Here is a 27,920-nt window from a genome sequence, read left to right on the forward strand (position 1 = left end):
TATAATGCTGTTCAGTGTTCTAAATTCTAATGTAAGAGTTCAGTAGGTATACAATATACATGTATAATATTGCATACCTACTTGTATCATTTAAACATTAAAATATTTAAAAAAATTTGAATACTATTTTAAATGTATAATACCAAAGGTTAGGTATACATATAGGTACCATACAATTATGAAGGTAATTTATGACAATTATATGTAAATATAAAACTTATTTAAAAATAAAACAAAATTTATTAAAATACTGAAATAATTCACACATTTCATATAATTACAGACACATTAGAGTTTACAGAGACTCAGATTAATTCTACAGGCGTTCACGCGAAGGATGAACAAAGAACAGTCGATAACAGAAATGCTATGGTTCTACGTGACCGGAATACACTTAAGAAACCGGACAGGTACAATATGTTCAGACTTTTATTGCTAACTGTGTCAATCCATTGAATTATAACGAGTCAATTACTGGGTCAAACATAAACGAATGGAAAAACGCTATGATTGACGAAATTAATTCATTGCATGAAAATCAGACTTGGATTCTAGTCGATTTGCCACAGGATAAAGTTGCATTACGGAATGCATGGGTATTCAAAACCAAATATAAAACTGACGGTAGTATAGATAAATTTAAGGCCGGGTTGGTCATTAAAGGTGGTTCACAGAAATATGGTATAGATTACCATGAAACATTTTCACCAGTGGTCAGATACGAATCAATAATGGCGATTTTCGCAGTAGCAGCTGTGGAAAAATTAAAACTACGACAGATTGATATCAAGACAGCATTTATGTACGGATATCTACAGGATGAAATATACATGTTACAACCAACGGGTTATGAAGACGGTTCGAATAAAGTATTTAAACTTCAATGAAGTCTTTATGGGTTGAAACAAGCTCCAAGATGTTGGAACAAACGATTCAAAGATTGTTTGAATACATTTGGTTTACAATCAAGTGAAGCAAATGTGTGTGTATTTAAAACTTATGTCTAGGGAGCGGATGTTTATGCTTCAAAAAAATTTAAAAATATGCATGCAATTATGCTCTAAAATGTATAAAAATATGCTTTGAATTTATTAAAAATATGCATCAATAACATTTTTTTTCTGAACTTATTTTGTTTATTAAAAATTAAAAATATATAGGTATAAAATTATTATTCTTGAAATTAAAACTTTAAAAAGAACTGTTGGTGAAATGTTTGTTAATCTGAAAATAATATGCATATACATGGGTAGATATTAGAAACCAAGTACTAACTAAGCATTAAATGATTTGAAAACATACCTAGTAATTGGGAGTTGGACTCGATAATCAATGTTTTCTTTAAATTATCAAAAGTACATTTTATTCTGTTATCCGATAACATGTCTAGAAGAACCCACTGGTGAAAACTGGCTATTCCCACCACCACCACCGCCGTCGGGACATTTTGATCTATTAATTATGCATGTCGAGTCTGTTAATATATTAGTATATTACGAAAAACTTCAAATATGCACTAAAAGCATGATGAATATAAAAATATGATATGGCTACTGCGGTATCTAGGCCCGGGTGTCGACACAACTCGGTTAAGTGGCCCGGGGGGGGGGGGGGGGGGGACGACGACGACAAAAAGGAATGTGTCGGTCTCTGACCGGATAGAGTCGGCGACGGAGGTGGAGTTGGTCGTCTGTATTATAGGCCGGTGGAACGCGGCGATCACTGGGCCTTGGTACCGTGTGCGGTGGGCGTTGCTGTTCGGACGGCGTGTATACGGACGATTTACCGTGTACGGATCCGCCGGCTGCTTGCTACGATCCTGATCTTCTGGGCGTGCTGTGCGGTTGTCAACCGTGGGTCTGCGGTTCGTCGGCGTGTCACGGCGGGGCTCTTGGTGCCGGGTCGTGTACTGACGTCGTCGTGGCTATGTGGTGGCAATCTTGGCGATTCGAGCTTGGATCGGATCGCGGCCGGTTATCGTCGTTCTGGCTGTTACGCTGGTTGTTGTTGGTCGGTTAGTAGCTGCTGTAGTCGTCTTAGCTCGTAGGCTCTCGGGTCTTCAGGTCTTCGTTTCTTCTAATTGTGGTTGAACTGTTGAAGGTTTATGGAAGACTGATGACGATGCAGTGAAAGCGTCCAGTTACACATACTGTGTCCCGTACCGCCTAGTAAACACGCATGTTGCCGCCGTGACTGTTGTGTTTGCGTTCGGTACAGAAAGTGATGTTGATTGCACAGTTTTGGGGCTATGGATATGGGGATGGTGTTGTTCGACGCATATCGGTCTCCCCTACATGTAGCCCTTGTTGTTAAGGGTGTGGGATAACTTAGGGCTCTGTGATGAGGTCGTGAAGTTATTATAACAAGTTGTTTTGTCATGCTGAGCTGTGATTGGTGGTCCTGAAAAGAACCGTCTTATCGTGTACGACAGTGTACTGTTACAAACGGTAATTCTTATTTAGGTTATTTAATAGTTTATTTTCATAATAATTTTAAAAATATACAATCAGTGACAATTAAACTGATAAATGGTTTTAAAATGTTTATGTTATTAAAAACTAATAAATCGAAGAGCCACCTGTTAAATATAAAAATATACTCCATATTTCAACTTATTATTTAGTTACCCTATTGGCTAAAAGTAACTCCTGCTTATCGTAAGAGGCAATTAAAATAGGGTAGTGGCGACTACCGACCATTGGAAATTTCTGAATCAGATCTAACGCATTAGAAGGACATGGTGCAAGCCGCTTAGGAGGCATCTTCTAGGTACTGACTCACCAAATGTGATGTAGAAAGCCAGAGGAACCTACTGCATTATATTTCCTGAATATAATGATTTTTGATGATGATTAAGGTAGAGTAAACAAATTCTGGTGGTAAAATAGTTCCCCGTTCGGATCTCCGGGTAGGGATTAACGCTACTACCCAGACAGCATTTTGTAATGATAATATTATAATAGTATTACAATAAGGTTATACTAATATTATTCGTTATTACAATGTTATAATAATATTATTAATCAAAAAATTGCTGTCTGGGTACATCATCAAAAAAGAGAAGGAGATTTGATACATGTACTAAGAGATCCCCAAGGGATATGTGGAAAATATGAAAATCTCAAATTGGAAATGAAACGTTATAATATTAATCTACTAGTCATGAGTAAAATGTAATGGCCTGATCAAAGTGATATTTGGTCGGATGATTGTAGATTAATTTTTGCTGGAGACGATAACAAGATAGCAGGTGTAGGTATAATATTATGAATAAAGACATGGGAAAAAAGAGTTACCACCGTAGTCCAATACAATTATAGAACAATTGCTATTAATCATGATACAAAACCTGTAAACCCCTTCATTATTCAAGTATGTATGCCTACATTAAATCACGGAGACAAAGAATTTGAGGAAATTTATGAACAAATTGACGAAGTTATAAAGTTATTAAAGGAGAAGGATAATCTGATAATCATGGGAGACTGCAATGCAGTTGAGGGAGAACCACAGGAGCAACGTATTTTAGGTGCTTCTGGACTGGGAAAAAACCCAAAGAGGCGAGAGATTAAAATAGTTTTGTAAAGAACAAAACCTGCTTATCGCAAATACTTAATTTTCACAGCCAAAGCGTAGAAGATACAAGTGAACTATGCCTGGAGATGGAACTAGATATCAAAAAGATAATATCCTTGTAAAGAAAAGATTAAAAGTGATTAAAAGCGAAATTCAAAAGTAGGGTGCTGGCGAGGCTAATTATTTATTCGATCGAGAGTTCGAACATGGTTTACCACCACAGCTAACGACCGCACCGTCAAGACAAAATAATTTTACCACCACCGCTGCAATGTGTGAGGGACCTTTAGATAATTACGATATTTTAGATATTCTGTAGGTAGTGTTATATTGTATAATATTTGGTTTGTGTATAAACGGTTACTATTGATTACAACTTACAGATTCTAATGTAATACTAAAAGGAGAAATCATTTGTAGAAATTAGCATTTTTTGTTTATCTAAATTAATGCAATCGGTTACATATTATATTAATACTATAATTAGATGAAATATGGAATATATTATCTATATTTTGTACAAATATATTTAGTAAAATTACAAATCTATAATAAAATAACAGTTACAGAACAACGTTTTTGTAATAATTAATAATTTCGAATTAAGTACATGTCTTAGAATTAAGTGCAATTAGACACGATTAGGTTCTAGAATTAAACAATAAACCTAATCAACAAAAAAACATATATTTGTCGACCACATCGATGATATTATATACATGAATAGGACATCCATATACATAATACACACGGTATAATGTGACCTAAGAGAATATATGTTACCATACTGGCAGGGGCGTATACAAGGGGGTGATGTGGGGGTCAGATCCCCCCCAATAGGCCTTTTTTTAAATTTTATAAAATAGTGTTCTTAATGACTTAATGTAAGGAAATTACAAGGAAAAAAAAATGGCAAGGATTTTTTGTAAACTTTTATTTTAACACATTCAACAATTAATTAAAAATAATTTACTTAATATTAATCAGTAATCATATATTTATTTCATATTCATATAATCGTATTATGTGATATTTGATAATATGTATATTATATATACAAGTATAATAAATTATTATAAGATAATAATAATATGTGGCAGACCAGCCACGGGCCATCGCCAGTCGCCACCGTCACCGATATCAACGCGGCGGAGACGCCCGTGCGTATAATAATACATTTTTCTATACATTAGAAAAATAAATATAAAAATAGCTAAAAATAGCTTAAATAATAAATATTATTATCTAAAAACAAAAATCAACAACAAATATTATTATTATGTCAGTTGTACGAACAAGTCATAACAGATGTAATAGTACCAATGCCGATTGCCGAATTGAGTTAATTGTGCGAAAAATAAAATATAATGAGGAAACAACAATCTTTGAACAGTTCTTTTAAACCATCCTCGATTAATCCTCCTAATCCTATGACCAAACGAAATTCCGATGATGAACCTATGAGAAATTGTTGAAGCTAATAATTCAATACAGCGTATAAATGATATTGGGTTGTTTATAAATTGCGATTTAAAAAATGCTGAAAAAAATCTTGTAAGTAAATTATTTTATTTATTTATGTTTGACACATTTAAGTATAGTATTATCGCTATTAATTATTTATTGATTGTGTTTTGTTATTTAACTTATGCAGATTTTAACTAATTTATGGGTTCCAACAGAAACATATAAATTCCCATTAGTTGAAAAAAATAAAACTAGAAATCTTAGATTTCAACATCGTTGGTTACAACTGTATAAGTGGTTATCCTCAGAAATTAAACAGGGAGGTTTGAAAATGTAATTTTAACAGCAATTGATGAAAGTGATTTGGAACCAAAAGTCAAAACTTTAAAACGTCTATGTGCAACACGATGGGTCCAACGATACGATGCGATAAATGATTTTGTAGAACTATTTCCATATGTAGTCATCTCATTAGAAAATATATCTGAGTGGACTGATCCATCTTCTGTTGATGCTAACTTATTGTTGAAATCAATGGATTCCACATTTTTAATATCGTTACAGGTCATAAAAGTAAATATATTTGATTATATAGGTTTTACCTATACATTTCCATAATTACATTAAATACAATTAACTAATTTTTTTTTTTTTATTTGAATCTATTAAAGTATTTATTTTTATTTTAGGTTTTATTCTCATATGGACTACCTTTATGTAAACAACTTCAACAAATTGAAATTGATCTAAGAGAAGCTATTGGAACTGCTGTTGATAATGTAAATGCTCTTAAAACTCTAAGACATAACATTGATGTTGAATTTCATAAGATGTTTGAAAAAGCAAAAGTAACTAATAATTATTAAATTAATTAAATTGTTTGTTTACTCTGACTAATATTAATACATTAAAATTATGTTTTTAAATTATATTAGAAAATGGCTGAATTTTTGGATATAACTATTTCAATTAAACGTTTAAATAAGCGACAACAAAATCGAGCTAATCCATTATCAAATGATAAAAATGAAGTTGAACCGGAAACCTATTTTCGAATAACTATATGTATTCCTTTCATCAGGGCCGTCCCGATGGGGGAGGGGTGTAGGGGGTGGCCACCCCCCCATGACTCATCTAGTTGGGCCCAGTCGGCACATAGCTTAGCGATTCATTGAGTCGGCAATTTTAATAATATTCAATAATTATAATATTATAATAATATTTCAAGTATTTGAAAAATATTTTATATTGCACAGTCAAATTATGAGTTAAAATATTCTCCTATGAAAATAAATATAACTACTTTATTTATAATTTTATAAGAATATCATAATTTAATAATAACTATTAACAGTATTAACTGATAAGTAAAATAATAATAAAATGACAATGAAATATTGTCGTTCCATGTGAATGTGCTTGCTGCTCGATTCTCGATAACAATATGTTATAAATAGATAGTACAGGCTCTAATCTAAAAGATCTAGATTAAGTCCAAACTCAACTAGAGATTTTATTTAACATGTTACAAGATGATTCAAAAAATTTTGAATCCTTAATGGAAAAGTCTGAAGAAGTCAAACATATTTTACCGTGTGCTAATTTACTATGTCGTTTGGCGTTAACTTCTCCAGTGACTGTTGCCTCAAATGAGAGGACATTCAGTAAATTAAAATTAGTGAAGACATTTCTTAGATCGACAATGAATGATGACCGGTTAAATTCTTTAGTAATATTAGGAATAGAGAAAGATATTGTAGACCAATTGAATATTAACAAATTAGCACAACAATGGTCAAATTTAAAAGGAACGTAGAATACAAATTTAACTGTTAATTTTTTTCAAAGTAATTGTTATATTAGTTTTATATTATTATGATTTTTGTTTACAAGGTTAATTTTAATAAGATTTAATAAGAATTATTTTATGTTTTATATATATTTAATATGTGTTAAAATATTTGTATTTGAATACCTACCCATCATGAGTATATTGTACATACCTTTTTTTATAATAAAATCTTTTATCTGGTTATTCATTATATATTTATAATTTATAAATAAAATTCAAAAACATGAAGTATGAAATGATAAGAAAAAAAAGGTGGATAAGTGGATGTCGCTCTGCTGTACAGTAGGTTACAAGTGGGTCACTGTAATGGATGGTGTTAAATTTGAATTCAATGATATAATATCATTGTATAAGAAAAACAATTCTGAGCGAAAACGGTCAGTCAGCCTATGATTTTACCAAGTATATTTGATGATATTATTGTGAATAAAGTAATTTATATATAATCTATTTACGTGGAGCCTTGTTTTAAATTTTCAATCCTTAGTCATAAAAGTTAAAAATTTATAAATGTTTAACCACAAAATAATTAATGAATTTTAAATTTGATAAATGTTGTCAAAATTTGAAATTTAAATGCTTATAAAAAAAAATTGTGCATATGTATTTTTAATATTTTTCAACTGCTATTAGAACGATATATCAGGAGCCTTATATTAAATTGTCACGCTCTTTTACCCAACAAATAAAAATTTATTGATATTTATAAAAAAAAAAACTAAAAAAATTGAAAACTGACAATGTCCGTAAACAGCTCAAAAAGAGTCAAAATATTTTCAACATTTTATGGTGTATAGAAAATGCTAATATAAACATTCAGTGAAATTTTCAAGTATCTACAGTCATCCGTTTTTTAATTACAATAAAATAAGAAAATTGTTACATGAGAAATCGAGTAAATATCAAATATTGTAAAAATATAAATTTCAGACGCTCATAAAAATTTAATTTAAGTTTCTTCTAGACATTTTTTTTTTTATAAAAGTAGACAAACTTATGAGTAATCTTATATAATATTTTCAAATCTTAGATTTAAAAAGAAAAATTTTTATGAATTCTCAACTCAAAATAATTTGCTATTTTTCGTGATTTTTCCGTATTTTGTCAAAATTTGAACTTTAAATGCTTATAAATAAAAACTGTGACTAAGGATTTTTAATTTTTTTCATCTGCCTTTAAAACAATAACCTAGGAGCCTTTTATTAAATTTTCAAGCTTTTTTACTCAACAGATAAAATTTTATTGATATTTATAGAAAAAAAAACTAAAAAAATTGAAAACTGACAATGGCCGTAAACAGCTCAAAAAGAGTCAAAATATTTTGTAAATTTTATGGTGTATAGAAAATGCTAATATAAACATTCAGTCAAAATTGCATGTCTCTACGGTCATTTGTTTTAGAGTTACACCAAAAACCAAAATCGATTTTCTCGAAAACAGATTTTGCGTAAAAATTCCTGTTTTTCCTTAATTTTTCTTTTGTTTTTCACGTCGCTTGTGAAAACTACTGGGAAATGTTTACTTTTGACCTCCCAAAGTACCAACTAGATTCACTTTCCTATCAGAAAAGTTACTATTGAAGAAAGTCCAAGCACTTTTACTGTCCTAAAAGGTGATGACAGACACAAAAATAAAAAAAAAAACACACATCATTGTATAATCAATACATTCATCGCTTCGCTCAGAATCTAAAATGATAATATAAATTGATAACAATGTGTAGAGTTTCATTCGAGGGAAGCGAGAAAAAAATTTTTTGAGTTGGCAAATTGATAGATATACACCCCCCCATGAATCTTAGTTCGGGACGGCCCTGCCTTTCATTGATGCTTTCATACAGCAATTGGAAGACAGGTTTTTAGAACATAGAAATGTTTTTAATGGTTAGAATATAGTAAATAAATATAATTATTGCTTACTTATTAGTTATTACTATACTAAATACATTTTTCTATTTCATGTTTAAGGTTTTCAGTGTTTATTTTCATATGATTCAGATGATACACTAGTTGAATTTGATGAACTAGTGAAATTTTATTTCCCTGATAATGATATTGATACTGTTAGAGCTGAGTTACAAATGTGGAATGTTAAACTCAAAAGAAAGAATATACAACCCAAAACTGGATTGGATGCACTAAAATACTGCAGTGAACTTATTTATCCTAATTTATCAAAATTATTTAGAATATTTTGTACATTACCTGTGTCTACTGCTACACCTGAGAGAATGTTTTCATGTTTAAAAAGGTTAAAGACCTACTTGAGAAACACTATGAAAGAAGTATATTCTATGAAAACAATATAAATACATATTTTTTATTGTTATTAGTTACTTATTTTGTATAAATTATTTTATTTTTTTGTTATAGGAGCGATTAAATGGCCTCACTTTAATGGCAGTTCATAGGAACATTCCTATCAGTGCTGAAGAAGTAATTGATGAATTGACTAAAAAAAAAAGAAAATTAAATTTTGTTCTATAACTACTTGTAGAATTTAAAATAAAATGTATTGAATATATATATGTTTTATCATTTATTAGGTATTTAAATGTGCACATACCTAGGTTTAGGTATTTTTGTTCCATAATAATTTGTTTGCAACTGATCCCCCCCCCCCCCCCCATACAAAAGTTATGTATACGCCACTGCATACTGGTTACTTGTGGTCATATTAATGGTTTATGGTAAAACCATTTTATCAACATAGATTTTATAGACTATAATATACTGTTATCAATATTGAGATTATAATTTTTTTGGTGTAACCACTTATTAAAGTAAACTAATAAGATAGCAATAAGCTATAACCAAATATAATAAATTATTGCGGTAACATTTATTCACTTCAGGCACACGCCCTACCACATAATGTACTATCCATGAAGACTAGAAGAAGCAGACCAAACGTACGGCCGCCTGCATGAAAAAACGTCCCAAAAAGAGTCACACAATTAAACGGCCATGGGCTGCACTGCGTACGCTAGGGTTACTACTTTAACACACGTAGTATAGGGATTTTTCATGTTTTAATGCGTTTTTGGAAAATATATGCATTATTTTGAACCATCACCTTTTTTAGATTTTATAGCTTGTTTATAATAATAAGTATTTACATTTAAAATTATAATCTAATGGTCATAAATGCGTAATTGTACAAGCTGTACTAGGTATCTAAAAAGGGTCATGGTTCAAAATAGTGCATATTTTTTCAAAAAAAACCAAACAACTTGAATGAACCCTATACTACGTGGGTTAAAGTAGCAACCCTAGCGTACGCAGCACAGCCTGTGAGTGTTTAATCGTGCGACTCATTTCGGGACGTTATCAGAAGCGAAGTTTGGTCTCCTAATTCTAGTCTCCATGGTTCTATCCATGTATATATTATGTATGTTCGACAATCGAGTAACTATAAGAAGTCTTAACGGCTGTTCGTAATGCGGTATCCACTAATGAATTATATAAAGTGTAAAAATATAAATAACCAAGGAAGCCAATTAACAAAACGCGCTCTGGTGGAAATAATTCGTAATTTCCTACTCAGGATATATAGATATACTTTTATATTGGTAATTTTTACATTTCTAATAAATTAATTTTATTATTGAAACTTTATAGAACAATTATTACTACTAATATTATCAAATACATTCAAATATACTTCACTTAAATCAAAACGTACCTACGTCCGCACGACATCTTTTCAAAAATGTACCGTCCTTGGTAACTAAACCCTACTTTGTGGCCTTTAACAGTGATTAGCACAATGGAAACTAAAGTCTGTCTCAAAAGGGAAATATCACTTTTAATTATCATAAAGTATGCGATCGGATCGTCGTGAACGACTTTGGATATACGCTGCGTTGATGAAAATCGGTAAGCCGACTGATTATTTTCTTTTAAGCAAAGTACACTAACCATGACATCACAATATGATTACCCGTTAAAATAACGGTTTAGTTTTAATGAGCCTCAAAAACTGTGGGTTTTGAAGAAATATTATAAAGTTTGAAATTAAAATATTGAAAACCGAGTTCAATGCGGCCTGTAGAATATTACCCCAATCTATATGTAGACATAAAACTTATTTAAAAATAAAACAAAATTTATTAAAAATAAGTACTTAAAGATTTCACTCATTTCAAATATTTCAAATTTTTTAAATTCTTTAAATTTCACTAGTAATAATAGGTAACGATAATCGTCGATGCAATACCGAAGTTTAAGTAGTAGGTTCCTAAGTTTCAAATTAGTTTCAACAATGAAACAAGAGCTCCGATGTTACTGTTACAACTTGCAACACTGCGCAACATTTTAAATTTATCACTAGTATTTAATAAATAAATAGGTATTAATTAATGTCATTTAGAGCATTTAGCATATAAATGTGCAAGTTAAATTAACAATAAACTATGAGCAATAATTCAATTTAAATTCTGGCTTTAAACAGTTAGAGCATAGTCTATTTTTCTTTACTATTTCTGCTCTTGCCTTGACAGTCATTTTTAGAAACTGTGGACAGTAAAATATTTTGTCTGAAGTGTCCTGACATACAATACAGTTGTTTGAGTTGTAATGTATTTCATTGAGAAGGGGTAAAATATATATCGATCAAGTATACGATCGGGTGGTGGTTGTGTTTCAGTTAGGTTAACGTGTGTTGCTGATTGTATATATTGAATATATTATTGCCAGTTTTGGAGGTGTATGGGAGGTGCATGTACTGCGTATTGTCTATGCAAAAGTGCCTATGCTTTTACATGTAAAATTTAAGGGGGAGGCGCTCCAGAATACCCGAAATCATTCTACTCTCGAGACTTTTAATCTTGGGGTCGTTGGTTCGTGTCCCATTTTGGGCTCATTCATAGATGAACAAAAATACAAAAAGATAAAAGGGAAAATGTAAAGTAAAGGATTATTAAAAATGGAAGGTAGGTATGGGATATGAGATGATGTAATACGTAAAAATATAGTATGAATGATGTTGGCTTTAGGATTATGTTTGTAGATCGATCTAGACAAAAATTACTACACTTCTTTTAGTAATAAGTAATTTTACTAAACGCATGACGTACACATAAGTAATAATATAATGTAGTGCCTAATGTAGTGCTAAAAGTCGGCCTTATATACATGTATATAACTTGCAAGTGACCTATTGACCTATTGACCTAGTGACCTATTGACCATAACATTTATGGTGTGATTTGCAATTTGGGAATAACAATAAAGTAGTTATTATTGCACAAAATGATATTATTTTTTATACAATATTAAATTATATTCTACAAAAGGGGAGATCGATGATCCATTCGACTATGGTCTTTCTAAGATTGATACGCCCTGCTACTATACTGCATGTATAATTAATTAGTATTTGTTTATTTTATATAATATATAATATATTATGGATGCACATATAATGTATGTATATTATAACATTTAAGCATATAATATGTGTGTGCGTGTGTGTGTGTGTGTGTGTGTGTGTGTGTGTGTTGATAGAGAAAAGGATGGACGAAACTCATAGACATCTGTAAATGATTAAACGTTTGACCAAATATATATACATATATTTCAGTATGTTGTCAAGAAGAATAAGTCTTATAAGTTTTATAGAATCAATTGATTGGTACACCACTGTACAAGCAAAATATAAATTTCACTTCCGGACTAAATTTCATTTGTTACATATTTTAAGGTTACACAAATTAATATGATTCGATTTCGATGTAAAATTAAATAATAATGCATTATACATATTGTATATTTTAAACTAAAGTTCTTCATTTTTTAAGATATGATAATAATAAACCATTAAAATCTTTGTTCATTGACCGTGAAGATATTTTGTAAAATATTTCAAACCGCAATAAAACGAATGTCATATTCATAGACTTCGTATTCTCGATGACTGAAAGAACTGACTGACTGATTAGTGTAAATCAGTTTTCCTGATGTTAGTATCTTTTTCTGTTTTTCATAAAGAGAAAATAAATAAGAATGCAATATTGTTTTCCTATAAATTATAATGTAATAATAATATATTAATATATTATACCTAGTGTTACCTACACGTTAAGGTATATAGGTAATATTATTATACCAATAAAAATGGGGTTTGGAAAAATAAGTGGGCCTATAAGAACGACTGACGGACTCGCTGGCTATTAATAAACGATGATGTATAGTATACCCGCTTGGTAACGGCTTAAAACAGGCTTAAAAGTTTTTATAATTTGAATTAATTTATGATTCTACTCCCATTCTTCGAAATACTGTGATACTTACTATGAGAAAAAATATGGCCACAGTAGTCAATACCGAGTTATTTATAAACCAAGACATCAATAAATTGTTGACATCATGGACGAAAATCTTCATCTAGAAGACAAATCTCCTACGACTGTGGAAAACGAAAACGATCAATACATCGATGACACCGTGGAGGACTTATTGGTCGAAATAGTTGACGTGGTGTGTGGAGATGCGTTTCCGATTGCCGAATCCGTATTGCATTCCTCCGAGACATCCGGGGAAACTAGACAGGATGCAGTGCCGATCGAAGACGTGGTGCCGTCCACAGTGGAACCTAACTATGGAGCAACCCCAGTAATTTGTTTAATTCCTCGCGGACTCATCGCCACCGCGTATAGTAGTGTAAAACGGTGGACTTGCCTATTACTATGTGGTTGCTGCCACGTTGGGGAAGGGTTAATTCATGAATAAGGTAGCCGTGGGAATACGTCCGCAGTTCTCTACTCCCTCGCCTCCAGTCGAAGAACATCCAGGCAAGACGACGGTAGAGCACTCTACGGTGTCCAGCACTCCAGCGGTAAGGCACCCAAGTACGTTCTCCGCCCATCCACAGCGTGGCAGGATCGCTGTTGCTGGCGTCGAGTGCTCGCGAGACCATCTGGCAGCTGGCGCTGGCCTGGCTGTTCCGGTCGTCTTCTGTGCGACGGACGACACAGCAGCTAACGGTACTGGCACGTGCAACCGGCCTAACGGTACCACGACGATGACTGCTTGTCCACGTGCACGAAGGCGACTCATAACTCATTGATCACTATAGTACTATACCCGTATAATTGGGTTTTTACCCAAATTCGGCATTGCAAAGTATAAAGATACTTAATGTAATTCTGAATTTTTTCCAAACATGTATATTATCTTTCTTTTGAAATTATTAGCTACATTACCAGTTTCTACTTCAACACCAAAAGGCATATTTTCTGCGATAAATAGATTAAAAAACTATTTAGAAAACCCATCAGACCAAAAACGCGTTTTACAGTCACTAGAGTATAGACAAATTAAAATCAACCTAGATGATGTCATCGATCGTTCCGCAAAAGAAAACTACGCTTGGCTATCAAAATATTTACTTAAAAATGTTATAAATTAATCACACATGTAATGCATAAAAAACTTGATTGATATGTACTATAATAATATATACAATTTTAGATTCTGATTATAGCGAATGATTATAATAAATGTATTTAATTTACAATGTGTTTTTGAATTATTTTTTTGTCTGTCAACGACATTTGGGGTAGTAAAAAGTCTTTGATTTTCGACATCAGCATCTTTTCTGATACAAAAGTGAATCTAGTTGGGGCATTTGAGAGAACACAATTAAAAATTCCCAGGAGTTTTAGTAACGTCGGAATAAACAAAAAAAAAAATGGTGAAAAATGGGAATTTTTAACGTACAAATCAACTGTCATAATGAGACGTGACGATGTTGGTCTTTCTGGTACCTTAAAACCTGTTGAAGTAGAAAGTTTTTGCTACATCACGATTGTTTTAAACGACTACCATTACCCGGGGTACGTGTAGTTCGCAGTAGGTGAGTTGATTCTCGAGACCTACTTTATGTATTAGTTGATTCCCGGGTCATTAAGAGGTATGTACGAGTTGTACCCTATTGTTGTATATCAATAGATTGCATGGCCGTAAAGAGTTCGAACCGAAGTTATAGATTGCTTTACAGACGAGTTGATGGCAATTCGACCAACAGATGACCAAAGAATTGTAGAGTTTATGGACTACGTATTACCCCAAAAGCATGTTTTCCACCAAGTTATGGGCTCGATTCTCCACTACTTTAAACAGAACTACGAATATTTTTATTCGAAACTCAACAGTTGTTTTTATAGTGAACACCCAAATATTTATGTATTTATAGATGAGCTGTTAGAAGTGCAGTTGGAAACATATATAAAATGCAGACGAAATGGAACTAGAAAATCTAAGAAAAACCAAGAAAAACAAATTTTTTGAGAGAAGTGATTTGATGGTATACTGATAACCTCATTACCAGATACAAAATTACTAAATTTCTTTAATAGTAATTTTTACCTAATTACTAAATTTTTTATTAACAATTTATTACCGACTAATTTTTTTTACTGATAATTTTTTAACAAAAAATTGAGAGATTTTCAAAATACGAAAAAACTAAAAAGAACAACATTTTCGAGAAATTTGTCAATCAACCTCCTCGTGGTGTTTCTTGGGTTACGCTAATAGGCTGAATATTAGACTAAATATTGAAAAAAATACATAATGGCCCGGGAATTAACTCGTACATACATCTTAAACCAAAACGTTTGCATAGGCAAACCTAAATGTTTAACTACAAAGTAATTATTAAATTTTCAATCTGATAAATTTTATGAAAATTCAAACTTTAAATGATTATAAAAAAAACGTGCCTATGTATTTTTAATGTTTTTCATCTGCTATTGTAACAATATATCAGGAGCCATGTATTACATTTTCACGCTTTTTGGCCAAAGAAATATAAATTTAATTGATATTTATAGGAAAAAAAACTAAAAAAATTGAAATTTGAAATTGTCCGTAAACAGTTCAAAACGAGTCAATATATTTTCAAAATGTCATTTATGGTGAATAGAAAATGAAAATATAAACATTCAGTACAAGTTTCATGTATCTACAGTTATTCGTTTTTGAATAACAACAAAATAACAAAATCGGTACATGAGAAATTAAGTGAATATCCAATCTTCTATAAATATGAAATTAAAACGCTCATAACAAATTAAGGAAGACATTTTTTTTTTTTGAGCTGTTTACGGACATTATCAATTTGAAAATTTAATAAAAGGCTAATAATATATTGTTACAATAACATTTGAAAAAAATTAAAAATACATAGGTAGTGACCGTTTTTTTTATAAGCATTTAAAATTCAAATGTTGACAAACCGCGTAAAAATCATGAAAATGTGCAAATTATTTTGAGTTAGAAATGTATAAATATTTTTTTATTTAAATCTAAGATTTGAAAATTTAATACAAGATTCTTCATAAGTTTGTCTACCTTTATAAAAAAAAAAACGTCTACCGGAAAGTGAAATTTAATTTTTATGAGCGTTTGAAATTCATAATTTTACAATATTGGATATTCATCGACTTCTCATGTAGCGGTTTTGTTCTTTTATTGTTATTAAAAAACGAATAACTGTATGTACATGAAAATTTGACTGAATGTTTATAATTTCATTTTGTATTCACCATCAAATTTTGAAAATATTTTGACACTTTTGGAACTGTTTACTGACAATTTCAAACTAAAATTACAAAAAATAGTATTTGTTAGGTCAAATAGCGTGAAAAATCAATAACAGGCTACTGATATATTTTTAAAATTATAGTTTTAAAATATTAAAAATACAAATGCAGAATTTATTTTTATAAGCATTCAAAGTTTGATTTTTGACAAAATGTATCAAATTATAATAATAATTTTAATAACGATGTTGTACATAGTTAAAAATATATAAAATGTTTAAAATTTATAGCTAAGGATTGAAAATTAAAATAAGGTTCCACGTAAATAGGTTATATATAAATTAATTTATTCACAACATTTCATAACATTTTGGTAATTTATTGTTCTGTGACATATATCACTCTTAAAATCCATCACAACACAGTTACCTACTTCTTCTGGATTTAAAAATGGAATTCCAAATATATTTCCTAGCCATTTACCCATTTCAGAAGTCCTTGCTTTATATTCTTTACTTAAGTCTACAGCCTGAATTCTTCGCCATCATGATGGCGCAACGTGAAATTTATATAATTTAATTGACACCTATAATTTCTATGACAGACCGTGAATCTATCATTAATTCCTTCTTGCGAAGTCCTTAAATCGACAGTAACATTTGTTGACTTAAATATTGTAAACTATGCTCAGACCAATAAAGGATAATTGATTTTAATTTGTTTATATAAGTATCTTTTTGTTTGTCTTTCAGTACACAAAATACCAAAGGAACATATGAATTATCTTTATAACCATGAATAGAAAATAATTGTTAAAAATTCTTTGCACAGAATTCGAAAGTGCCGTCAATAAGGTACTTATGTACGAAAAATTCCGGGTGCAAAATAAATTATATTGTTATAATAATTAGGTACCTATATTGGCTCTATTGGCAATTTAATATAGCAACAGTAAGATAGCATATAGGTATAATAGCAATTATATAGCAACAGTTATTTATAAAAAAACATTTTTCAGTCTTTAAGAAATCTAATATTTCATTTATTTATATTATATGTTCTGTAGATACTTGATTATAGATCGATTAAATTCTACATGAAATTAACAAATTTAAATTATCTGCAATTCATGAAATGGAGTATGAGCAGTATGGCAAAGTATTTTTAACAAATGTGGATAAGCGGAAAGTGATAATCAAACAGCAATTTGAGTCCAGAATAAGACTCATATTGTACAATATAAAATTACTGGAAGAACATATTCAGAATTTTAAAAAACAACGGGAGAATGATCGAATTGCAAAAATTGCTAAAAATAAAGGGAAATGGGATGAAAAAAAAATTCAGATAAACGCGTTGAAAGACTTCGCATTTTACAGAACATTGGAGCTAAAGAATAAAAGAAAAAATAGAGAACGAAAAACCGTAGAAAATATAGAAAAACTTAAACGTTCCGCATTGGCTACAAAACAGGATAAAGAACTGAACCAGTATTATGACAAATATGCCAGTCAAATACGGACGATGGAAATCAACAAGGCATTAATAGAGAAATATGTAGAAAACAAACAATCGTCGGTGGAAGATGTGGAGGAGATTGACGAAATCAGTAATGAAAATATAGAAATGGAAGTGGAGTCTTCAGACAAATGTGGCTACAATCCAGTGAGTTATATGTATAATATAATAAATAACCATAGAACCATAGACAATATTCACTTAATAGGTACATAATATGTTTTAATTAATTATTTTCAAAAAAAACTATACAATTTCAAAAATATCTAATTTTTGTATCACGTGTGCTGACATTTCTTAAATAATAAATTTTGAACATTTGTATAGGTACCTAAAAAGTTCCTAAGGTTAAATATCGAAGTGTCAAATTATCATAAAAAAAATAGTTTTATATCGATCTAGAATATGAATAAGGTAATAATGATTAAATATTGAATTTAATGAATTATTAATTAAACCGTAGACGAGAATTATTATATTATTTCTTTAATAAATTATTCTAATTTTTTCGTATTTATCTGAATGTTCCAACACGTTGCATATTATAATAATTATACTGTCTACATACTCCACACTTCCACAGACATCAATATCAGTTATAACTTATAAGCACGTATTATATAGGTTTTTCATCGTTTTCATATTATCATTGTAATATAGTAATTTGATGTAACTTAGTCGCCGTCTTATCGCTGTTATGTTTATAATATCACGTTTTATCGTACTCTTACTGTAGAAATGGAAATCCGAGAATATGAACCTCACGTTTATCCAGCGCATTGAGCATTTGAGGATAAACTCCACTAAATGCGAAAAGGATGCAGCGTTCTGGAATAAGACAGCACCGCTATGGAACAAAATGACAGCGTGTCTGCAGGCCAATATAATCGAGACGCCAACAGGCGGCAAATCGGAACTTTCCGTTCCCAAAGAATACGCGGAAGAAAAAACTCGACGTTACCTGTTCGATTTAACGGACGATAGTCGGCCACCGTCGTTGATGCAGCAGATTATGATGAACGGTAGCGTATAATTATTGTTATGATGATTGATGACAAATGGACAATGGTAATTAGGTACTTATTTTCAAAGGTGGGAAAGTTAATGAAAATAATTAACTGTGGAAAGTTAAGTTATTATAAATTGCCTCAGTGTTGTTAACGTTCCTTTAATATAGGAATCCGTTTAGTTCCTCGTTCCTTTAGTATAAATAGGAATTCGTTCAGTTCCTTGTTAATTAATTATTATAAAAGGAACTCGTTCAATTCCTCGCTCTCGTTCCTATAAAAAAGGAACTAATTATTTTCCTCGTTCTTCGTGGTTCATGAGTTATCAATTATCATCATAATCACTAGCGCTAGGATTTATATGCAATAACAAATTGTAAAATATGCATTTTATTTACCAAAATATGCAAAAATATACAAAAACAAATTTTTAATTTATTATTTTACTCTCTGTTTTAAAAACGTCACTTGAAAATTCTTCAACGAAATTACGTAACTTGGCACTTTCACTCTGAACTTTCGGCATTTTATAAAACTTAAATTATTAAGTATAAATGTCTGCACCTTTACGCAACACACGACATACAAATGAAATAATTTTATGCTGTCTCACTGTATAACAATGTGTAAGTAATTCTATCAGTCATCCGATCAAAATGAGATTAGATAGGTAGTATTTATACTATATATTTACAATAATTCAACGCATAAACAAAAAACTATCGATTTCTTGAAATAAACACCATTTAAAATTCACAATAACTTATAATAATTTAAAAATTTAAGTTAAAAAAAATCAAATTCTCAAAAATCTATGAATATGCAATTATATGCACTATGTTCAAAATATGCAAAAATATGCAAAAAAAAATTTGTTCTATTTAAACGAGAATAAGCCAAATCGTAGACAAATCAATTATTGGACTTAAGGAAAAAAAAACATGCAAATGTATATAAGTCCTAGCCCTAATAATCACTAATCAGAACACAAAAGTTATATTTGAATACAAATTGGTAGTTTTGTCTATTATTTTTATAGATTTAAAACATAATAAATAAATTAAATTTTCTCCCTAATAATGTTTTTAAAAACATTTCTGAGAAGAACAAAAGAATTATAATACTTACGTTCCTATTCCTAAAAATAAGGAATTAATTCACGTTCCCATTCCTTTAATAAATAAAGGAATTAATTCCTTCATTCGTTCCTTAACAACACTGAATTGCCTTCAGTTAAGTAAAAAGTTAAAAAAAAAAGGTGGGCAAGTGGGTGTCACTCTGCAGTACAGTTGGTTACAAGTTGGTCACTGTAATAGATGGCGTTGAATTTGAATTCAATGATATTATATCATTGTATTAGAAAGACGATTCTGAGCGAAGATGGTCAGACAGCCTAAGATATTACTAAGGATATTTGATGATACTATTATTATCAATAAAGTAATTTATATATAACCTATTTACGTGGAAACTTGTTTTAAATTTTCAATCCTTAGCAATAAAAGTTGGATATTTTATGCATTTTTTAACTACAAAATAATTATTAAATTTTAAATTTCATAAATTTTGTCAAAAATCGAAATTTAAATTCTCATAAAGAAATGTATGCATATTGCATATGCATTTTAATATTTTTAAACTGCAATTGTAACAATATATCAGGATTCTTGTAATACATTTTCACGCACTTTTTGGCTGAACAAATACAATTTTATTTAATTTTATTTGCGTAAAAATTCCCGGTTTTCCTTAATTTTTTTATTTTTTAACTACGTTTTTGAATATTATTGAGAAATTGGACCTTCCATATGCACCAACTAGATTCACTTTCCCATCGAACAAGATAATGAAGTTTAAAATCGAAGCATTATTTCGACTACTTATCATGTATTCTGCAGGCATCATTGTAATATCAATACATTCATAGCTCTGCTCAGAATCTAAAAAACTTAACTAGAGAAGTTTAAAGTTAAGATAGAAAATAAAATTAACTTAACTCAGTTGAAAAAAAGTTAATTTTTTTAAGTTAGATTATTTTTAAGTCATAATCTGCCCTTATATTTTGTTATACTCACACATTTACCAAGTCGTTTAACACTGTGTAAAAAATTAGATGATTATAATAATATACAATTAAAAATAAACCATATTATAATATTAAATAATGAACAAAATATTATAATAATAATATTAAAATTTTAAATAATAAACAAAATCGAAAAAGAGTCAACGAATCAGTATTGTCTAGTTGATTATCCACGACACGAAAAGAAAATTAACTTAACTGCACGACAATGATAATTAACTATAAAAAGTTAAGTTGCTACAATAATAATGTTAACTGAATGAGTTTAAAACCTTTGCTTATTTTGTATTATAGTTTATAACGAGTGACATTAATACATCGAGACATTGAGACATCTTACCTTAAAACGAAACAATATTGTCAATTGATAGCTCCAGTGAACACGCACGAAGCCGACTATATTATAATTGCTGCTTGTATTCAAATACATATTATAGCACGTTTTTTTTTTTTTGTATATCAAATCAATGAAATTCAAATCATTTTTAAAAAAAATTATTTTTTAAGCATCCGTATTTTAGAAAGGGGTTAAGTATTTGTTGTATTTTGTCCAATCGTTAGTTTTTAATTAAGTTATAGGTATTTAGTGTTGTTCCTCAGTACTAAAATATAACTGCTATAATTTATTATATTATTTATCTGAGTAGCTGCGTTTTTTTTATAACTATCACTGTTTACTAATCTACTGCTTTTCATAGATTGTGCGTAGGTATACTCAAAACTACATAACAATAGTTTAAAATAATATTACCCGAGCATATAGATATCAGAAAATCACATACCTGCTATAATAATATTATTGGAATTGTTGTCGTAATTTTGCGTTTGAATTATAATTGAATGTGTATTTTTTTATGCTTTAGACGTGGACTACAATTTATCAGATGCAACAATGTTTGAAATGATAGCTAGGGCCAAATTGCTATCGGAACCGGGCGCGTCCGCGGCTGACTTTATAAACTTGATCAGGCGTGTGACCGAACACGAGGCTGACGTAAAAAGCAACGTTGGTTATTTCGTCACCGGTCTCGCGGAGAGGGCCGTATTCGAGTTGACGAAAAAGAAAGTTGCCGGTGAGTGTACGAGTGTAAGCATATAATAAAATACGCAAAAACACAGGGCTTGCATTTGAAAAAAATTCCGTTTTATGTTATTTACAATTAAAACGTTAAACATTTTTGCATTTATCGTTAATTAAAATTAAAATGTTATTCAACTTTTGCATTTATCGTTATTCAGAATTAAAACGTTATCTCAGTAATTTTGCGTTTATCGTTATACAGAATTAAAACGTTATCCAAGTTTAGCGTTTATCGTTATTTAGAACTAAAACGTTATACAAGTTTTGCGTTTATCGTTATTTAAAATAGTGTTAATACATATTAAATTTAAAAATAATAACTAATGCGGGTAGGTAATGGCTCGGATACGGAGTATAATAATATAATCTTAGATTGATTGAATGAAATAAATGTTTCTACGAAACCAATAGTCAATAGACCTTTTAAATAAATAGATATTAAATTATTTCGTTTTGCGTTATTTATCGTTCAATGATATTCTATAAATTACGTTTTGCGTTATGTTTTGCTTAATGATATATAATATATTTTGCTAATCTTTATGTTTTGTTTTGCAGTATTTAATCATTTTTGATTTTCGCTTTCCGTTATAATAACGTTTACAAATTTCAATCTTTTTCGTCAAATATAACGTTATAATAATAACGTTATTATAACATTTGCAAGCCCTGCGCACAATACTATATTATATTGCACCAGCTACGGAAAACGTTTAATCCCTGAAAATAATCGTTTACGATATTTTTTAATTGGGTATAATCGCTTAAATTAAATTATTACATATAAGTTGGCTGGACGATGGCTGCTGGTGTTCACTGGAAAACGTATTTGAAAATGTCGAAAACGCAATTATTTTCTTTTTATCCGTGTTTAGCGTGTTCAACGCTGAGGACTATATAGGTTTTAATCGGAAAATCCGCTTTTTATTATTTCAACGTAATAATATAGTTCAATTTCGTATTTTCACAATCCATAAAATAATGTAACTGTCCCTCACAGAGGCATGCTCACTAATTTTGGATGAGGGGTTGGTTGGAAATTTTTTTCAAACAAAGTGTTTATTAAATTAAGCGTTATAAATCTAATTTTTGTACACCTATGTAACTTATAACCAGTTAAGAACGACGGTGCAAAAATTAATTGGTGAAAATGAATAAATAAACCAATAAAACTAATGTTATACGGTGTAGTCTTACACATTTCAAGATTTTCGTTGTTTTGTGCTAACGAATTTTCAATTTTTTTTTGAAATGAACATTTAAAATTACTATGCAATAATAATTCTTACACTCACTTATGTTGGTTTTGCATATTAAGTCAAGGTATGTTTTCGATTTTAATTGTATGAGTGAGCGCAGCAATCAAGTGACCACGCCGTGTGTATATGAAAATTTTAAAAATGTTAATTAGCCATAACTTTAAAAAAATTCTGGTCGCCAAATACAGATATCCCCATCGTTTTCACTATGCTTAACTACATAGGTACGTTAAAACACGTTAAAACAACGTTGTTCAGTAAAACAGAAAAGTTCCAAACGCGCAGTAAAATATTGAGTTGACGAATGCGTAAACACCGAAAACCGATAACTTTAATATAAGGCTATAATACTTAAAACTAATGATTTTCGGCAATTTATTTTTGCAACATCGTTCTTATTAACTCGTTGTAATACATAGGCTTCCGAAAAAAATTTAATAATTAGCGTAGGTGCTAAGCTAAACTTGTTCCTAATAAATTATTATAATTATATCTGAAATTATAACCCTCCCCCCACCTTGATCACGCCCATGGTCCCTCTAATTTATTTTCCGTTAATAACTGTTCTATTTCCCTCAGTCAGTTCTGCAGTGTTTTGTTATCAAGATGATAACATTACCTATGATTTTAATTTAATACAAATCCTAAATATAATCCTTAATTTAATACATAAGATATAAATTAAAATGATCCTGAAAGAGTTAATGCGTTATTATTTGACTGTGTCATTCTTCCCCAAGTTGATACTGCTAACTTAGATTCAAAGCGGAGTGATGAATGTATTGATTTTATAAAGATGTGTGTTTTTGTGCGTGTGTCTGTGAACACGATAATTTGTCAAAATAATTCTTCGGTTTTCAATTTCAGTATCTTGTTTGATGGGAAAGTTAATCTAGCTGGTGCATTTGGAAGGTCCTAGTAGTTTACCGTGGAAAAACAAATAACAATTAAGGAAAAACGGGAACTTTTACCCAAAATCGGTTTTGGTATACCTCTAAAACGAATGACCGTTGAACACATGACATTTTTATTGAATGTTTATATTATAATTATCTGAACATCATAATATTTTCTCATTTTGAGCTGTTAACGGGCATTTTAAATTTTAAATTTATTTTGGTTTTTTTTCAATAATTAATGTTGTTAATAAAATTGTATTTGTTGTTTCAAAAAGCTTGAAAACTTAATACAAGGCTCTTGATATATTGTTACTACATCGGTCAAAAAATACATAAGCACAATTTTTTTCATAATCATTTAAAAATCAAATTTTGACAAAATTTATCAAATTATAAATTGAAAAATGATTTAGTAGTTAGAACTTTATAAAGTGTACAACTTTTATAGCTAAGGATTGAAAATGTAAAACAAGGTTCTCTACATAAGTAGTTATTTTTGTAACCTAAAAATCTAAAAATATACATATACACAGTTTTTTATAGCTATTATTAATGTTCAAATTTTGACGAAATTACATATTTTCTTTTTAGAAATAACTATAACCTATGCATAAATACTATCCCGGACCCATAAGATAATTTGCCTGGTGTATATAACAATATGTGCTCCCTATATGTGTTCTGCCGGAAATTAAACGTCCAATTTTTGTATATATACGCGTAGGTACTCTGATACGAATAATCGGCATTTATATTTTAAACGATTGTGGTTTATTTTTTCAGAGAAAATATTTTTGGACATACGAAAAACCACAGATAGGCTTCAACATGTGAACGAAAAAGATGTAGTTCCAACCAAACTGATTAAATCTAAGAACATGGGCGAAGTGACATCTTTCATTTTCGAAATGATCCGCAACGACGAGGTCTACGGACGGTTCGACAAGCCCGTGGATGACGAGCCGCGTTACGTGGCTCAGATTTCAGAAACAGCTGAAGATAAGTTAAAGAAATTTCTGTTGGAATACTATCCACATACGAAAATGTCCTCGATGAGGTTCCAAATAAAGGGGCGAGTGGAACTTAATGAGGTAACCATAATATTTTTAGTAATGTCGACGGTTACCAATACGTCTCAAAAATTCAGGACCATCATTTTTAAAACGGGATAATAGAGAAAAATTTCACAATATCTAAGTGTATTTTTCATTTTTTTAAGTTTGCATTGAATCCATTAATAGGAGTTGTAACTACTCAGGTCGTTGCAGCGTTAGCAAATCGACACCTTTCGTAATAAACTACTGACAAGTGACAATGTAGAAATGAAGGGGACTGTATAAATAAATATAAATCACACGTTATAAATATCGAAACACCACACTACAATAAATTAAAATAATAATGAATAACACTAATACGTTTAAACATTGCCTTGCCATCCTGTGCAACGAGCCAGAACAAACCAAAAAAATGATCTATATACAAAAAAATATAGAAGTAATTATAAAAAACCAAACTAGGTACATGAAACTTGGGGACAAAAACTAATAAAAAACGGTATATATTAAATTGGAAAAAATAACATATGACTATCTACATGATAGCCATACAAAAACAAAGTTACGTTATAACGATAAATGATAATAAAATGCTGATAGGTAATTAACTGCTCAGCTGATAAACATATTGACAGTTAATGAAAAATAATAATAAGCTAATAGCCAAAGCGCGACACATAAATGCCGCTACAGGAGTGGATCTTTTTTTTCATTGCATTTTAAATATATTATATACCAGTATATTACAGTAAACCTCGGTTAAGTTTTTAATTTCTATAGTATACATCCAAATGAATTAGCTCCGCGGTAGCGGTGACGGCGGTGGCGGCTAGAGTTGGCGAAGGCCAGCGTACGGGTAGGTTTTGTGGTGGGAATGCGTGAAAACGGACACGTTTGAGCCGCCGCCCAGAAGTGCTCTCTCAATTGTACTTAATTTTTCGTCGTCTGCTGATCAAAAGAGCATCTTAACAGATTACAAGAAGCAAAACCAAGCATATCAACAGGTGGTTTTTACATTAACTATATATTATAGGAAATTTCTAGGGACTCGCGGAAAACAGCGTCTTAAGTGGGAGTGTCTTAGCGAGTTTTACTCTAACTATAATAAAAGTTTTGAGAACTTTAGAACATACATTACTATGAAGATGTAAAAGGCATATTTCGATAAATTTGTATACTGCATTATTAGTATATTATATTAATATTATACATGTGTTATAAAATATTCGGTACCTATAATATATAGATTGTAGGTACTTATCTAATTAGAGTACAATTATAACCGGAAACCATAATTGAATAATTTATCATACACATGGTTAAAGGGAGTAATACAGCTTTTAAATTATTACGAAACATAAAATATGTTGATGCAACAACTTATATAATGCTGCCATCTATTGATAAAATAAATTTTTAAAAAAAGGCTGGTGTTGCATTGTAAGATTTTGAATTCTAAACAAGTTTATATCATTATCTCAGTTTATGAATATTGGAGGGTTAGGCCACAGTGGCACTCAACCCCTTTAATAGAAGATTAAAGTTTTACCTACTCAGTTTTTTTAATTTTTGCACTGTTGAAAATCAATCAAACAATCAAATTTTGAGTTTGTTATAACATTTTGTACTTAATATAAAAAAACATAAATATTTGTCTCGGTATGATTTAAATTTTACAAAATTATCACCCCAACTAAATGTGTAATATAAAAACTTTTCGTTTGCACTACCTATATTTATGCAATGTACAAACCGCAATGGCTATGTTTTTAGAAAAAAGTTTCATTTTGTTGCTGTTTTATTATCGTCGCACATCTCCCACCCCGTCATATCTCTTGTGTTTCACAAAAGTAGGCATTAACTTGTTAAAAAGTTAAATTTAAGATAAAAAGTTAATTTTTTTTACTTTTTTAACTTTTTTAACTTTTATCGTAGTTAATTATTTTTGTTTTTAACTTATTCACTTATTCAGTTAAAATGTGTACTGTTGTACCTTAACTTTTTATAGTTTATCATCATTGCAGTTGGGTTAATTTTTTTTTTGTTAACTGGTCACTTTTAACTGAAGGCAATTTAATTTAATGAGTTTAACTTCCTATACTTAATTTTCTCATTGACTTGCCCACATTTGGCCATACAGTCGTCTTATCCCGTATAACCGTTGTTTTAGAAAGTCGACAACCTCGTTCGGTTGTTCTTGGAACACGCGCACCGAAAGACAGCGCATTTTGTTTCTACCAGCAACGTGAACGAGTACGAAGAGCGCGTCAAAGCGGTGTTGCCGTCCAGCGGCCCGGCCAGGGGTCCGCTGACGCTCTATCTGGTGTACAGGATCAGCCGAAAAATCTCGAAGCTGGTGTTCGGCATGTTCGCGACGGACGAAAAGGTGATGCACAACTTCGAGATGACCGTCGACGCGTACGTGCTGCTTGTCGCGAACCGGACGAACCGCTTGAACTACAACACCAAGGTCTACAAGCGACGCAAGAGTGTCGACGTCGACGACTTCAATAAATTGCACGCTGACACGTTGAAGTCGATTCACAATGAATATTCTATGGTAAAATAAT

The 27,920-nt window shown here is 30.5% G+C and overlaps 2 protein-coding genes across 2 annotated transcripts; both read left to right on the plus strand.

The window, feature by feature from the left end:
- Positions 1-4,943: 4,943 nt before the first annotated feature.
- On the plus strand, positions 4,944-9,381 carry LOC132936240 (52 kDa repressor of the inhibitor of the protein kinase-like). The gene is made up of 7 exons (XM_061002936.1): positions 4,944-5,046; positions 5,390-5,616; positions 5,733-5,891; positions 5,979-6,106; positions 8,705-8,778; positions 8,863-9,179; positions 9,268-9,381. Exons 1-7 carry the CDS (start codon positions 4,944-4,946, stop codon positions 9,379-9,381), a joined length of 1,122 nt encoding a protein of 373 aa, XP_060858919.1.
- An 8,195-nt stretch (positions 9,382-17,576) lies between these two features.
- LOC132933932 (uncharacterized) lies at positions 17,577-27,919 on the plus strand. Its single transcript, XM_061000214.1, has 5 exons — positions 17,577-18,107; positions 18,697-18,982; positions 21,917-22,126; positions 25,076-25,383; positions 27,521-27,919. Exons 1-5 carry the CDS (start codon positions 17,577-17,579, stop codon positions 27,917-27,919), a joined length of 1,734 nt encoding a protein of 577 aa, XP_060856197.1.
- The last annotated feature ends 1 nt before the right edge of the window (position 27,920 follows it).

Source organism: Metopolophium dirhodum, chromosome 1 (assembly GCF_019925205.1).
Source record: "Metopolophium dirhodum isolate CAU chromosome 1, ASM1992520v1, whole genome shotgun sequence".
Taxonomy (NCBI): Eukaryota; Metazoa; Arthropoda; class Insecta; order Hemiptera; family Aphididae; genus Metopolophium; species Metopolophium dirhodum.

What these genes read in the sequence shown, in the direction of transcription:
- LOC132936240 (XM_061002936.1), top strand. Translation starts at nt 4,944, where the DNA reads ATGAGGAAACAACAATCTTTGAACAGTTCTTTTAAACCATCCTCGATT. An exon ending in TATCGTTACAGGTCATAAAA is followed by an intron (nt 5,617 to 5,732) that starts GTAAATATATTT and finishes TTTTTATTTTAG; the next exon opens with GTTTTATTCTCATATGGACT. An exon ending in ACCTATTTTCGAATAACTAT is followed by an intron (nt 6,107 to 8,704) that starts ATGTATTCCTTT and finishes TTAGTTCGGGAC; the next exon opens with GGCCCTGCCTTTCATTGATG.
- LOC132933932 (XM_061000214.1), top strand. Translation starts at nt 17,577, where the DNA reads ATGGAGTATGAGCAGTATGGCAAAGTATTTTTAACAAATGTGGATAAG. An exon ending in GCAGCAGATTATGATGAACG is followed by an intron (nt 18,983 to 21,916) that starts GTAGCGTATAAT and finishes TTTATGCTTTAG; the next exon opens with ACGTGGACTACAATTTATCA. An exon ending in GGCGAGTGGAACTTAATGAG is followed by an intron (nt 25,384 to 27,520) that starts GTAACCATAATA and finishes CCGTTGTTTTAG; the next exon opens with AAAGTCGACAACCTCGTTCG.